This window comes from Symsagittifera roscoffensis, chromosome 9 (assembly GCF_963678635.1).
Source record: "Symsagittifera roscoffensis chromosome 9, txSymRosc1.1, whole genome shotgun sequence".
NCBI lineage: Eukaryota > Metazoa > Xenacoelomorpha > Acoela > Convolutidae > Symsagittifera > Symsagittifera roscoffensis.
Window position 1 is genome coordinate 49364619 of NC_087070.1, and position 15757 is coordinate 49380375.

Here is a 15757-nt window from a genome sequence, read left to right on the forward strand (position 1 = left end):
GGGTCTTTTCCTTAAACACAGAACAACTCCAGAGTGGGTGTTTACCATTGCACTGGAGGCACGGAGCATAAATTGGTTTTTCAACTTTTAAAGCAGCGGCAAAAACTTTTGTAGGTGGTTTATGGAAACCAGTCTTTGGAGTCTCCTCAGGTCGTGACTTATTCTGACTCACACGCATAAGTTCATGTGCCTCAGCCTTGTCGCGGAGCCAATCATTAAAGTCTAAAACGGTTGGCTGTCTCCAACATTTCTTTACAGAGTGGAGAGACCATGATTCTTTCATATTTGGAGGCAATTTTGAAATAACTTGATTCAAAACGGATGTACTCTTCAAGTCATACTCATATCCTAACGATTTTAAAACTGCGACAAGACTGGATATACAGGAAGCGAAACTGATAATGCTTTCTGAATTGTGCATTTTGAGAGGTGGAAAATTCGAAAGTTTTTCAAGATGAGCTGCCACAATTGTCTGTGGTTGTCCAATTTTCCTCTCTAGAGTTTTCAAAGCGTCCTTGTAGAATACTCCACTGTAAGCGAATTCGGCAATTGCATTCTTCGCTTTGCCTGAAACGAGAGTTTTGAGATATGTCAGTTTGACATCATCACTTAAAACTTTTGCATCGATTGCACTTTTGAACTGACCAAACCATTCAGGCCACTGCAACGGATTCCCGTCGAAAGAAGACAATTTCCATTCAGGCAAGGGACTTTTCTGGCTCAGTGTCAAGATTTCAGCTAGATCTTGATTTGTGATTGGTTTACTGCCCGAGGACGTAAATGGGCCATATTGTTTGTTCTCATTTGTATAAGGCGTTATCAGCGGTTTTGAATAGATTGCGGCGTCTAAAGTTTTAGGATCACTGACATAAAAAGTTGTTCCTCCGCTAGAGAACGGTTGAACATTCGATGGCTGTGTGACATAATATGAGTTAGGGGAGAAGGTGACTGTTGGAGGATTGAGAGGACCAACGTTAGTTGGTGAAAGCGGTTGGTACACAAAATTTGCGGAATTACTTGGGAAAAAGGTTTGTTGAGCAATGGGCATTGAGCTCTTCGGGATATTAGAATGATGAAAACTACTCTGCATCAAAGGGTTGTAGTTGTATAGGTTGGTCAAAGGTAGCTGTTCCTGTGACTCATACGTACTGTTTAACTTTGGATTTGGCAAGCGGACACTTGTATTTGATGTATGAGGGACGTTAACACTCTGTGAGTTTATACACGTGGTTTCGACATACTCAGCAAATGGATGTGAGTTATTAATCATCGTCAGATTTTGACTGATTATTTCGAAACCACGTGTATAAACTCACAAAGGCACCAAAATATTCTGGCCTTTTTTATAACTTATAAAAACAGGAAACAGAATCGGTTTAATTCAAGAGAATCAATAAACGGCGAATTTTAGTAATTTTTATTGCACGGAATTAGCAACAACATTACACGTATCAAGTTAAAAAGTGGGCTTGTTCATGCCCTGATTTGTGTGATTTATGTGTTTTTTCACAATGAGTTCATACTTAATTCACGCAGTTTAATTAACAGAAACTCAATTGCAAACAAATTTTGAACCGATTAAAATATTAGCATTTTATGTTCTGTCAGGTTCGGCTCAAATAGGATTCTCAAATGAAACGACTTAGGTGAGAATCGAACCCACGCCGAACTCCCCGGAACGCACTATGTATACGCTGAGCTATATAGCTGATATTGATAAGCAACTATACTGGCTTTATACTATACTTTCATACTTTAATGCTATGTAGCATTAACACGCGATATACTTTGCGCTATTAACGCGTGAGTGGAGATTTAATACGTCTTAGGAATAGGGCTCTTTCCTTCCAGTTTCCCACCTCCTTCGTTAAATTTCAAAATAAAGTTGTTCAAAAATTGTTCACACAGCATTTTGCATGTAAGAAATGTTGTGAAAATTTGGGCTTTTTTTCGTTCAACCCCCCCCCCCCAGACCTCCCCCCCACCTCACTGAAATATGAATTTTATGGTCTAACGAGTGTTTTTACAAGGTTAATTATGATGACCAAATATGTTTGTCATGGCCTAACTAGTCTGCAAATCAATTTTCATGACAATCGGACAAAGTGAACATTTACTTCAAATATAAAAATTTGCAAGTGGGGGGGGGGGGGGAAGGAAAAAGAGCCAAAATTTGTTCACCTGGTCACGCCGACACGTTTTAATGCAGTTTATAACATGAAAAGCCATTTTAAATAAGTATTCGTATATTAAAGTTCCAGAAAAATCAAAGGGGGGGGGGAACTGGAAAAGAGCCAGAAATTGCTCAAATTGGTTAGATGAACCTTATATGACCGCACCGGAGTTTCATGGATAATAATCGATTAAAATGGAAAATTATTTTCTAAAATTTTGTCATTATAGCCCATTTTTGTGGCAAATTTAGACCACGAAATCGATTGTATTGTCATTATAGTCGATTGTTTTCGTAAAAACACAATCCATTAAAATCCATTATAATGGAATATAATCAATAAGAAATCCATTATGTTGGATTATAATCCATTTAAAATCCATTATAATTTGCTTACCAGTTTGCTTACCATTTTGAACGGGGACGGGGGAGGGATTCGACTCAGTTGTTCAGGTTACGCTACACCAACCCCCCCCCCCCCCCCCCCGACCCGACGTTCAGTAAACGGGGGGGGGGGTTAAATTAAAAATAGTGAGGGCAAATTGATGAGGGTTAATTTTTTTTGGAAGGGGGGTTTAAATCAGAAACTCCTCTCCCCAAATCTAGCAATAAATACTTCCCCATAAAGGGGACGAATAGAGGTTGTGGTGAATTGGCAGGGAGGTGGGAGGGGGGAGTAAACGGGGGGTGTATGCAGGGAGGATAATGGTAGTGGTAACAGGGGAGGGGGTAAACAGCGGAGGGGGTAAACAGGGGGAGGGGGAGGGGATAAACAGGAAGGGAGTAAACGGAGTATATAAGACAAAAACTATTATAAAAAAAATGAAAAGTGATATGTAACTTTTTATGAAACCTAATGCGTAGCAACTGCACTAAACAGGTAATTTTCATGACTAACCTTTTGAAAAAATCCATTATATTTGATTACAACCGACCATAAGGGATTATATTGGCATAAAATTATAAGAAAATGTTTTGTATAAATTTTAATGGATTATAATCGATTGTAATGAATTAAATTGATATAAAAATTAATGGATTATAATCCATTTTTTATGGATTATATCCAATTATTTTTGTAATTTCATAGACACTGACTATAAAACGACAATATAATCAATAACTATCAATGGAACTCAAGTGCGGGCGCCTTATTGTTCCGACTTTCGTAACGAAAGTAACGGAATATTTGTGCTCGGGGTGGGTTTTTTCAGCCAATTTTCGACTTTTTAATTAGCCATTTTTGAAGGAATTTTATAATATCATTCGAAAGCTATTCTTTTGTTGTCCTGAGCTTAAATTTGAAAAAAAAAATATTTCACTTGTGATCATTTTTCCTAAAATTATGGGGGTTTAAAGATTGCTATTTTGGCCAATTTGGGACAATTACCGCACGATATTATAACGCGTAAGCGAGACTTAATCCATCTGAGAAATGTTTCCAAATTGGTTCAAGGAAGCTTATATGCCATAATTGAATTGTTAATTGGAGCAAAATCTATCACTTTGTACTTAATATGACGTGTGGGGGGATGTTTTTACAAAAAATCTCATTTTTTTTCCAATTATATTTTATTAAATTTAAGTTTTTCATCTTATTACTGCTCCATAGACCTTAAAAGGCAGTCGGAACGTTCCGTGCTTCGCCCTGATACGAGCAGTCTTGTATGATTTGTTGCTAGGAGCGAAATCTATCTTTTTTCTACTTAATATGGCGTAAATAATTTTTTCTTGTTATTGCTGCTCCATATACCAAGAAAGGAAGTCGGAACATTCAAGGCTTCGCCCTGATAGGAGCTGTCTGGTTTAAATTTCATTAAAAATTAGCCTTATTATGGATTGAAAATTTTGTTAATAAATATTTTGGAGAGGAGCAATTGAATCCCTGCTGAATGTAAATATCAAAAAGTCTGATAACGGCAGTATTAAAACCAATTTTTCTCAGTGCAAAAATTGAGAGATAAGTTTCTTGAAACAGCTCTTAAGAGTTCAAATCACACCCGAAAAATTTTAATTGTAATTTATGGCTTGACCCTATTTAACGCTTTTAGTGGAACTTGAATTTGCGTTAAAAAGACACTGATCAAATTCCTACCCAAACTACCTATTCATGGGAGTCCACCCTTGAAGCCATCCCTGGGTCAAGGGCTAACCAGGAGAAAACTATGTCCAAAGTCTTGCAGGGATTGTCCTGGACTTCTTTGGGCAATCTAGGCGTTCAGGGTTGGTTTTCAATGAGTTTTGCTAAGAACCAGGATAATCGGCAGGTATCTCGCAGAAAAACTGGCTCAAAATTATGACAACAAACCCTAATTTTTTTTATGTGGCTAGCATAGCAAGCTTGTACTTCAAAAAACGGTTTGGAAAATTTGAAAGCCGATTGATATAAAAAAATACGACTTTTACTTATTTTATGTAGAAGTTTTAGTCAAGACTGCGTTATACACGAAAAAAAAACGTTGCATGTAATATATAATTTTGAAATTTATAAAACTGATTTGGCGGCGAATAAAGTTTTTTTTTAAAACAGTTTTGAAAAAACGGTTAATTTCCTGGACGGGTACCAATCAGGTGGCCAAGCCTGGTTTTCATGGACTTCCTTGGATGGCTCCTGCCAGAAAATTAGGTCCGTGGGCTCTTTAAGTTCCTGACTAGGTAACTTGAGTCCACCTTTTTGGTGTGGTCTAATGAAACAGTATGTATCTCAAATCAAATTCTTCTACTGTTGCTATTGTTAAAAATAACGAGTTTATAAATCGGTTTGTTTTAATTTTTTTTCAACGATACGCATGGTATCAAATAATCCGGCTGAGAAACTATTTTGATATGAATTGAGGGAAAATTATTGATTTTAACGAATGTCAATGGACGCAATCTTATTCAGAAATGCGAGAAAAATTCTGTTACCACAACATGTTTGTTTTGATTTTAGAACAAATGCCGAACAGCTACGCTTGGACGGTTTTTTTATTCAGTCAAATTATGTACCTTTTGAAGATATCGAATCCCTTAGTTCAGTTGTGAAAAGTGTTTTTTTAACATGTGTCGTTTTTTGTTAAATTTTGGGGTTTGAATCTTGGTAATTTGGAAAATTATGCGCGCCAGGGGCAGATCTAGGATTTTCTCAAGGAGGAAGCGGATTTTCTCAAGGAGGAAGCGGGTCGACCAAATTGATTTTCTAAGCTCTCCCAAAGCACTGCAAAGACCCGGTTTTGGCCGAAATTTCTAGGTTCCGTCACCAAAAATGGATATCTCAAAATAGTACAAAGGGGGGACCCTTTAGGGCGGCAGGGGGTCGAATCCCTGAGGGGAGCGTGCGCCAAAATTTAATTATGTTTTTGTGTATAATCAAGTTTGAGTTGTCTATGGACAGTCTGGGCTCTTTTTCCTTTTCCCCCCACCTCACATAAGAGTCAATTTTATGGTGTAACGAGGAGTTTTACAAGGTTAATTATGATGACCAAAAATGTTTGTCATGGCCTAATTTGTTCGCATGCCAATTTTTGTAACATTCGGATAAAGTGAACAAAACTTCACTAGTAAAATTTTGCAGGTGGGGGCGAAAAGGAAAAAGAGCCACAGTCTGAAATCAGTTGTTCTGAAATTAGTTTACACACACACATAAACACACACACACACTCACACGCAATCACACGCACACGCACACTTCATACACACAAATATAAGAATCTTCTCCGTTAAAATTTAAGAACAAAACTTAAGTTTTTTATGGTACATATTTTTTTTCAAACCTACTTTGAAAAATTAAATGCAAAAATTTGCACGATTCAGTTGTATTTTTAATTTATAAAATGCTTTTTTGCCAATTTTTGCTTGTGTCTTTGAAGCGATGATTCAACTCGTTGTTTAAATTTTGGTAAAATTTGAAAAAACTTATGCTTTCTATCGGCGTAACACGATGGCAGTTAAAAAAATTTTCAAAAAAAGGACAAACAATCAGAAACTAATAACTGCCACTGTGAATAAAATTGTAAAATAAAATCTAGCTTAAAGTGAAAAGAAGTTTGGATCTGTTTAGACCTTATAGTGGCCTGCTTGAACTTATCTAAACCTGAAAATAATCGGATCAATTCCTTTTTTTCTATGATTAAACGTCTAACTATTTTTCCGATCGGCTGCATTTTGATTCGGGTAATATACCAGAAGAAAACTGACTTTCTTCTTGTCTGGCATCCAGAAGATCAAAAACTTTACGGCTCTCAGATCTGGCAATGAAAAACTCCTGAAGGATTTAATGATTTGTCTCCTATTTTTGTGTTTAAAAGATCAGATTTTGTTCAGATTGTTTTATTAATCTCCAAATTTTGAGATATTGTGTTATGCATTTCCATTACTTTTTCATGTTTCCCTCGCTTGTAAAAAATGATTGCAATTAGCCTTGTGACATTAATTACATTTATAATATCGACTAAATTTCGGATGATTGGTTAAAAATAATGGAGGATTGATTGAACATAAACTTCATCAGCAAATTTTAATGGCTGTAGTAATGAATTTTGTTCAATTGAAATTTTTTTTCGAAATTGCATATTTTTATGATCAATGTGCTGATGAAAGTTTATTTTGCTATCAAGATGAAAACAAAGATATTGAAAACGTACTACTTTTTCTATTTCAATTTCATTGAGAGAAATTTGACGTTTCTTGAGGTTTGAGAGAAATTTGAAGTTTTCTTTTTCCTTTTTTGAGTCTTCAGGAGGCTCATCGTCTTAGGTTTTATGATATTATTTTTGAATTTGTTCTTGTTAACCAATTTTTTACTTCCAGTAAAAGCGATTGATGTCTGAGAGCAAATAAGTTTTTTGATTGTGGATTTTAGAACAGTGTCATCTGCAATAAAAAAAATCCCGAAGTCTAACGTGAAAGTCTTAGAAACATTTATGCATAGAGAGAAAGAAACTGGGCCATGAATAGATCCCTAAGATGCCCCAATAACAGTAATTTGAGTTTGATTTTGTAAAATTTGTCTCGGTGTACTGATAACGAGTGAGTGCCAGGGTAGGCTTGCCAAAAATTCAAGACAGGCCCTCAAAATTCCCACACTAGTTTTTTCAACCATATCAGGAACGTTTATGGTGTTTACTTAAGTCTTTTGATCATTTAGCGTTTTGTTCGATAACAGCGTTGGAACATCTTCTAACAGTGTAATGACGGCGTCTGCATTTCTTCTTTGGATCTGCAACCAAACTGAGTGTGCCCGATTATTTCAAACTTGTCTGCTTTTGATTAAGCTTGTCTAAATGTTTAAACAGACTGTTAAAATTGAAATGATTTATTGTTTGAGGTAGCATCAATTAAAATTTGAAAAGTTAGCACAATTATTACCATTTCCAAACCGTATGTGTAGGTTCCTGATTTATAATGACGATGTTATTGCAATATCCTTTAAATTTTTTTCTGGAATAGTGTTGCTAACGTGGCGGTGCTGTTTTTTTTTTCAATTTTTTGATGAGATCAACGATACAATTTATTTCGATTTCTGTCAAAATGGATGATTGCTGCTGACGGATTACAATCTTTTCTGTCCAAATTGTTTTGTTGTACAATTCAGCCCCGATAAATGCAAAGTAATCACTATAACTTTGAATTTCTCTCACAAAAAAAAAAGAAATTTTTCACTTTAATTCTCATTTTTAAAAAAAATTTCAGAGAAATTATTCTTGTTCGACAATAGGGCTCTTCTTACACTTTTTTTATGGCTATTTTCCTCAAAACTGTATCTGTTCTAGGCTTTCATTGCTTCAACATGTAAAAAAATGTTGTCAAAATGCAGATGTTTTCCGGTTTGTTACTTCTCAGTTTTAAAACAAATGTCAGAAAAATTATTCTTGTTCGACAATACGGCTCTTCTTACACTTTATTTTTTTTGAATGGCTATTTTATTCGGAACTGTATCTGCTCTAGGCTTTCATTGATTCAACATTTAAAAACTTTTGTCAAAACGCAGATGTTTTCCGGTTTGTTTTGGTATTGTTGAGAAAAAAATATATAATAACTGCCTTCAGATGGACCAGATTTTGATGTTCCAAAATTATGTCTGGTCAGGTATTGAAGTTTTTCAGTAGACGCAGGTATTTTTTATGATAATTTCAAAAAATAGGAAAGAGCCTCAATTCGCACTGGAGTTCTAAGGGTAAAACAGTATTAAAAACGAGTTTTGTTGTCAGTTCCTATAGAAGTGAAAATAATTGTTATTTTCAATCAAAAATGGATTTTATTGCTATCATTTTTTCTAGCAAATCGATTATAATAAATTGTTTTTGACTTTGCTAGATAAAGACAGGGAAACTCTATTTTAATTGACTTTTCCACTTTTTTGAGACGCTCATGAAGTGTTTTTTACGTTCAAAGCTAAAGTTTGCTGCCTTATGTTTAATTTTTTTCTGCACAACTTTCATTTTTGTTACTTTTTATATTACTCTATTTCTTAATTTTGTTCGTTTTAAATTTTAGGGCGGGAGGCTGGATAAAGTTGAAAATGGAATACTTTGCAAGGAAATGCGTGCCGAAAAATGCTGAGGCCAAAATTTTTGGGAAAATAGGGAAAAAATTGAAAACGGCCAAATAGCATTTCTGTCCGTCTGTTCTTTCAGAAAAAAGTTACTGAAAGAAATGGCAGGTGGACCACGTGGATGGAGGGGGGAGTTGCTGATTCAAGTCGGGGGTGGGGTGGGGTAGTATTTTAGGCGGGGAGAGGGTGGTTCAGATGGTTCAGCTTTTCAGATAAATGCAGAATTTTTTGCAAAATTATGCACGACTCGAAACCAAATTAAAATGTAAAAAATCCCTCTTAAGTGATTTTAAATGGATAGTATTTCAATTTAATTTTGATAGAAACAAAGAATTATAAACAATTTTATATTCCGTTTTGTTGTCGGAGTGCAACAAGGGAATTGATTATTTTGATAATATTTTAGAACACAAAATTCCATTATAACCAGGGGCGGATCTAGGATTTTCTCGAGGGGGGGACGGATTTTCAAAAAAAAAAAATCGAAAATTTTGACGTCTTTTTTTTAGGCCGACCAAATTGATTTTTCGAGCTTTCCCAAGCACTTTTTTGACCCTATTTTGGCTAAATTTTCTGCGCCGCAGGAAATTTTTTGAAAAAAACAGTCAAAAAAGCCGTTTTTGGGCACTTTTTGAAAAATTTTGACAAAAAATTGCGTTTTTTTGGCGCGCGCTCCCCCTCAAAGTTAGTATATATTGGCGCCAAAGGCGCCTTTAGAAAAATTTTAGGGTCGGTCGGCCAAAAATGGTTTTCTGAAAAAGTATCAAAGGGGGTCCCTTTGGGTCGGCAGGGGGGCGATTTGACTAAACCAAAAGTTTTTTTGAGAAAAACAGGCATGGTTGATTTGTTTTCAAATTTTTCTCAGTATTGAGTTTTATAAATTCGCGGTTCAATATAGGAAAACAAAATACGACTCCAAATATTAGTTTTTAACTAAATATATTCAAGTATTAAAAAAAATTGATTGAATTAATAAGATGTGTCACCTGAATTTCTTGGTTTTTATTCATATGCGTGAGTTTGCAATATCACAATTGGGTAAAATTATCTATTGAATTGAGCAAAATTAAGCAGGTTCATCTAATGCACTTCTGCACGCAATTTATATCACTTAGTACTAGCATTTACACATGTGGGGGATATATAAGCCAGTTGGAGTTTCGTCCTATTTTGAAGTGTCTTGTTTGTTTTCAGCGACAGTGGTGATGCAGAAGATGTTTTTCGGCCACTGGATCAACATCCCCTGCACTTCAGACAATATCGGCAGCTGCTTCTATGAAGACGTTTGTCAACTACTCCCTAATGCCGACCAGCCAGACAACACCCCCTGTCCGAAAGTAAACGTCATTTTCAAGCCCCCTTTTTATTCAAAGCAAGCCCCCTTTTTTATGCAAAGCAAACTAGCGCCCCACATTAACAACAACACTGTTTTTATTTATGTTATTTGGTACATTTATGTACATTTATATATTAAATTCAATAAAACTAAAGAATTTTACACACACACACAAAAAAAACATTTGAACCCAGATAAGACAATTTAGCTCATTTGAAGCTAGAAAAAAGGGGTGCAAAACAGCATCATTAGCGAACTATTACATTTTAAAGTTAAAACGGTATTCAGTTTTTTAGAAAAATTTGGTTTTCCTGAGAACAGAACATTTCAAGTTGACTATTTTCTAAATTTCATAACATCAAAAACAAACAATTTCAAGTTATGTTATAGGAGTTGAGTGACCTTGACTTACCCTGTAAATGTCCTTTGCAAAAAAGGATCTACGAAGTGAAACAACTGCAGATCCAGATCCCCAAACCAGATGTGAACTTACCCCTTCAGGGTCAGTACCAGGTCAACGCCCAGCTGACACTCAAAGAGGAGGTAATCGGGTGCGTGGACATCACCTTTACGGTGGTCCAAGCGAAGAAATAGAAAAAGGGGGAAAACAACGATGGAACAACTAATTGAGACGAGACAAGCACTAATGAGGCGAAGATGTGATTATATTCGCAACTTATTTGGAAATCATGTTACAAATTATAGGGGCTATTAAAATATATTTCAGAAATTTTTAATGATTATAGGAAACATCTTTTACTTTTGTATGAATTTCTGGACCTCTTTTACCGCATCCTCCTAGGGTAACTAGTAACGAATTTCTCTCCCCCTATACTGATATAAATCAACAGTTGTGAGCATGAGAATTTTGTACTTGTAACGAATCTCCCCCATTTGCAAAAGGGAAGTGGGAATAAATAAAGAGATCCGAATTTCTTTTTAATCAGAAAATGCAGAAATGTTGAATGAAAAAATTATCGAGATGAAAAAAAAATATATCAAATGGAACTTTATGATAAGCATTTTTTCCTTGTAACTTTTTTGTGTTTCGCTTTATATTTGTGTTTCGCCCTGAGCGCAAAAACCAAAAGTTTTCGTAAATGATAACACCAACAGGTTAAACAGCGTTGAATTGCAGATATAACTACGTACTGTTAGATGCCAAGTCAGATCAAATTGACTTTTACTTAAAATTATAACAAGAAAATGTAACTTTTCATTTATAGCTACGAGGCCTCTGTTTCGAAAAGTTCAACTTTTAAAACTGTTTTTCGATTAGATTTAGGTTATATCTTATCATCTAAAACTGAAAAGTACAAATTATTCTATCACAGAAAATCTTCAGTCTGATCTTTGATTTTTATAATGTATAAAGACTGTTCGTGGACTACGTAATAAGCAAAAATTTGAAAATTTTGCACGCATAAAAATTTTTTTTTGCGTTAAATTGATTAAGCGACTAAAATGAGAAATAAAAAATTTTTCCCAGATTTGAAATGTTTGTATGGACAAAATGCTTATCATAGAATTTTTCAAAAACGGAAATCGTATGATAATTTTTTTTCCATAGAACCTATGCATGGAATTGTTTTGCATTTTTTGTATGAAATTGTTTGATAAACATTTTTCTTTTGTGGGAATCAATCCGAGCTTTTTCAGACTTTTTGTACAACTATTTCGAAGTGATCCAAAAATATTTCAGACGTATGTGTTCAGACGTAAATATTTGAGACCCTTGTAACAAATCAATAAAAGGTCGATATAAATCAAATTTTGAACAATACTATAGAATATCATCATCCTAAATCAGATTTTGGGCAACAACTTAAGTGGCCCAAAATCAAGCAGATATTGTATGATAATTTTTTTCCATAGAACCTATGCATGGAATTGTTTTGCATTTTTTGTATCAAATTGTTTGATGAACATTTTTCTTTTGTGGGAATCAATCCGAGCGTTTTCAGACTTTTTGTACAACTATTTCGAAGTGATCCAAAAATATTTCAGACGTATGTGTTCAGACGTAAATATTTCATGTAACAAATCAATAAAAAGGTCGATAGAAATCAAATTTTGAACAATATTATAGAATATCATCATCCTAAATCAGATTTTGGGCAACAACTTAAGTGGCCCAAAATCAAGCAGATATCTTATGATAATTTTTTTCCATAGAACCTATGCATGGAATTGTTTTGCATTTTTTGTATCAAATTGTTTGATAAACATTTTTCTTTTGTGGGAATCAATCCGAGCGTTTTCAGACTTTTTGTACAACTATTTCGAAGTGATCCAAAAATATGTCAGACGTATGTGTTCAGACGTAAATATTTCAGACCCTTGTAACAAATCAATAAAAAGGTCAATATAAATCAAATTTTGAGCAATATTATAGAATATCATCATCCTAAATCAGATTTTGGGCAACAGCTTAAGTGGCAAATCAAGATAAAAGTTCCTAAAAATAAAGTCTGAGCATGAATATTTCGAAGTGATCCAAAAATATTTCAGACGTATGTGTTCAGACGTAAATATTTCAGACCCTTGTAACAAATCAATAAAAAGGTCGATATAAATCAAATTTTGAACAATATTATAGAATATCATCATCCTAAATCAGATTTTGGGCAACAACTTAAGTGGCAAATCAAAATAAAATTTCCAAAAAGTAAAGTCTTGAGCATGAATATTTCGATAATTATTATTGTAAATCAGATATTGGGCAAAAACGTAAGAAACAATTTGAGAAAATTGTCGACTTAAATCAAATTTTGAGCTTAAAAATATGCAACTGAAAATATAGAGACTCATCAATGTAGATCAAGTTTTTGGCAAAAAGCTAAGTAAAAAATAAAGAAAAAGGTCACAATACACAGAATTTTGAGCTCAAAAGTATAAATTAACAATGAAATAGTCGACAACTGTGATTGAAATCAGATATTGGGCAAAAAACTATGAAACAAATTAAGAAAATGGTCGTCTTAAATCAAATTTTGAGCTCACATTCTAGCAACTAAAATTACAGACAATCATCAATGTAGATCAAATTTTTGGCAAAAACCTAAGCAACAAATCAAGAAAAAAGTCACAATACACAAAAATTTGAGCTCCAAACATAACAATGAAATTGTCGAAAATTATTATTGAAATCAGATATTGTGCAAAAAGTATGGAACAAATCAACAAAATGGTTGATTTGAATCTTTGAGCTAAATAAAAAATATGCAACAAAAACTAAAATAATTCAACAATGTAAATCAAAGTTTGGGCAAAACCTTAGTAACAAATCAAGAATAAGGTCACAATAAATCAAATATTGCTGTCAAAAGTATGCAATAAAACGATTTTTAAAAAAATCATCGAAAACCAGGTTTTGAATAAAAACCTATGCAACCAATCAAAAATTTATTCAACACAGATCGCATTTTGAGCAAAAGTATTCAATGAAACATGAAAAATTATCAACATTAAAAAAATAATTCAGTCTTTTTACTATTCTATAATACGCTATGGATGCATAATGAAATTTGATAGGCACTGAACAAACGCAATACAAACTCAAAACTGATGAAATTCGAATAGAAAAAATGACTTAAATCAACTTAAAATGTTTTAATCTCCCTAAAAGCCGAATCAATTTAAAGATGAAAAAATCAATTGTTTTAGCTGGGTTTTTATTTTAACATGATTCGATTTAAACTTGGTCCAAATCAATCTTAAACTTTCTAGTATTCTTCGTACTCTTTTCATGCTAAAATTGATCTTAATTAAGTATACAAACATACATATATATGATAGATCTACTCAAATGTGATACTGTGAATGGGTAGCAATATCAGTACTACTCTTTCATAATAAGCTCACACTGGTTGAAGCGTTTTATCAGAGATCAATTCCGGTGTCGCAATGCAACAAAATATGCCTTATAATCTTGAATTTGCTTTCTAATTCCCCTTCTTCCAAAACGTAGAAGCAGCAAATTACCTTTTGGAAAAACCAATTAAAAAAACGCAAGTGTGAAAACCCAATTAACTTTTTTTCTGGTTTTTTAGTAAGAGTTTAGATGTTAAAGCGAGTAAAAAAGTTGAAACAAACCTATTTTGAGCAAATTTGAGAAACCGTTACAACGTTTTATGAAAGGTCACAAGCAAAAATGTTAATTAAACCAATTTGGTAAAGGAAAACAAAATTTTAGACTTCTGGAAATATTTCTGATTGGTCGCAGTTGTTTGATGACCGATCCAACAATGTTTAAGACAAAAAAATTTAGCCCAGGTATTATGGGTTTTAAAGGTCTAGCCCAGGTTTAATTGAAAACTCGAATTTCGAGTAAGGGCAATCAATCTATGATGAAAAGAAGCTTCAGCGAGCAGAAGAGTTCATTCAGTCGAAGAAAGACAACCGTAACACATATGATTGTGTCCTGACACGTTGTGTTTGTCGTTGCTGTTGTTGGTCTTATCGTTGAATACGGAGGGGCGTCAGTTAACGCGCGTATTGCAGCGTCTTCACTGCCAACGCCATCGTCAAGGTTAGTTACTCTGCATAATGTCGAGATTTGTGACCGTCTATCCGAAGAGTTCAAAATATGCTGCCGCCGTGCCGTGGAAGACATGCCAGTGTTCTACAGTATCTCTTTCTTCATCACTACTTCCAAACATAGAGACAATCGACGGGTCCATCAGGTTCCTGCATGCTCCAAACGCTGCATGGTGACAGGACCTCAACCAATCGCGTCTCTTTGCATTTTACTGGCTTCCTTATCCTTCTTCCGTGAAAAATTGCTATAAACAGCGGCCACTTTGGGTGTGAGGGTGCACTGTCCGTGATAGTTTTCTTGATTTAGGCTCTTGCCGCTGCTAGAGACACGGGTTGTGGCGGATATTCACTTGTAGTTGCTTCGTTCGCAAGGGTGTCGGCCGTCTCGTTAACGGGTATATTCACCTGGCTCGTTATCCATTGTATAATCGTCTTCGCCGCCGAGGCAATATAAGGTTCTTTCTGGGCTCATCTGTACCAGAAGATTTGCTATTTAGGAACTGCAACAGAGATTGACTATCCAGGCAAATCAATGTTGTCGGGACATCAGGCTCCGCGTTTCTGATCCAATCCGTCGTGCTCAGCATCGCTTGTACTTTTTCTTCGCAGGGCGACGTCAGCTATCTGCTTTTGGTCTTCATCTCAGTCACCACTGTCGGGTTCTCTGGATCGCCTCTAATGAAGACAACTCCTGCCCTTCGGTTGCTGGTGCTTGCCGGAGCTGATCCGTCGGTGTAAATTACGACGTCCGCCCCTTAGTCTGTGATGAGCGTCAGTGCCTTCTCAGCTCCTTGCTCTGTTCTATTCTCGCGTTCAACCTTAGTGTGCACCTCCCAGTGGTTGTTGCGTTCTGTGCAGGGTGGTTGCACTTGCCTGGGTACCTCTCTGTTCGCCATCTCGACAGGAAGCTGCTGGCTGACGCGTCTGGTCTGCTCTCTTGACTTATGTTGCTTCGTCTAGTTGCTTCTCGTGAGTCTGTGAGGGAGGCCAGGTCTTCTGGCTACTTCTCTCGGGTGGTTGATCTGCACTCGCTTCGCCTTCTCCCAGGACACTGCACTGAGCCTTCTGGTGGTGGTGAGATAGCTGGGGACGTTCGCTTCCCATCTGACTGCTTCCACAATGGTGGAGCAGGCATGCCCACTCACTTTTCTCAGCGCCTTGTTCTGGGCCCTGTCAA

The 15757-nt window shown here is 35.4% G+C and overlaps 1 protein-coding gene across 1 annotated transcript in view; it reads left to right on the forward strand.

Annotated features, from left to right (window-relative positions):
• Nucleotides 1-10793, forward strand: part of LOC134854180 (ganglioside GM2 activator-like) — a 41208-nt gene extending 30415 nt beyond the window's left edge. The window contains exons 5-6 of the mRNA XM_063870329.1: nucleotides 9900-10042; nucleotides 10432-10793. Coding sequence (XP_063726399.1) covers nucleotides 9900-10042; nucleotides 10432-10635 — 347 coding nt within the window. The 3' untranslated portion in view covers nucleotides 10636-10793. The remainder of the gene's footprint in view (nucleotides 1-9899; nucleotides 10043-10431) is intronic.
• The last annotated feature ends 4964 nt before the right edge of the window (nucleotides 10794-15757 follow it).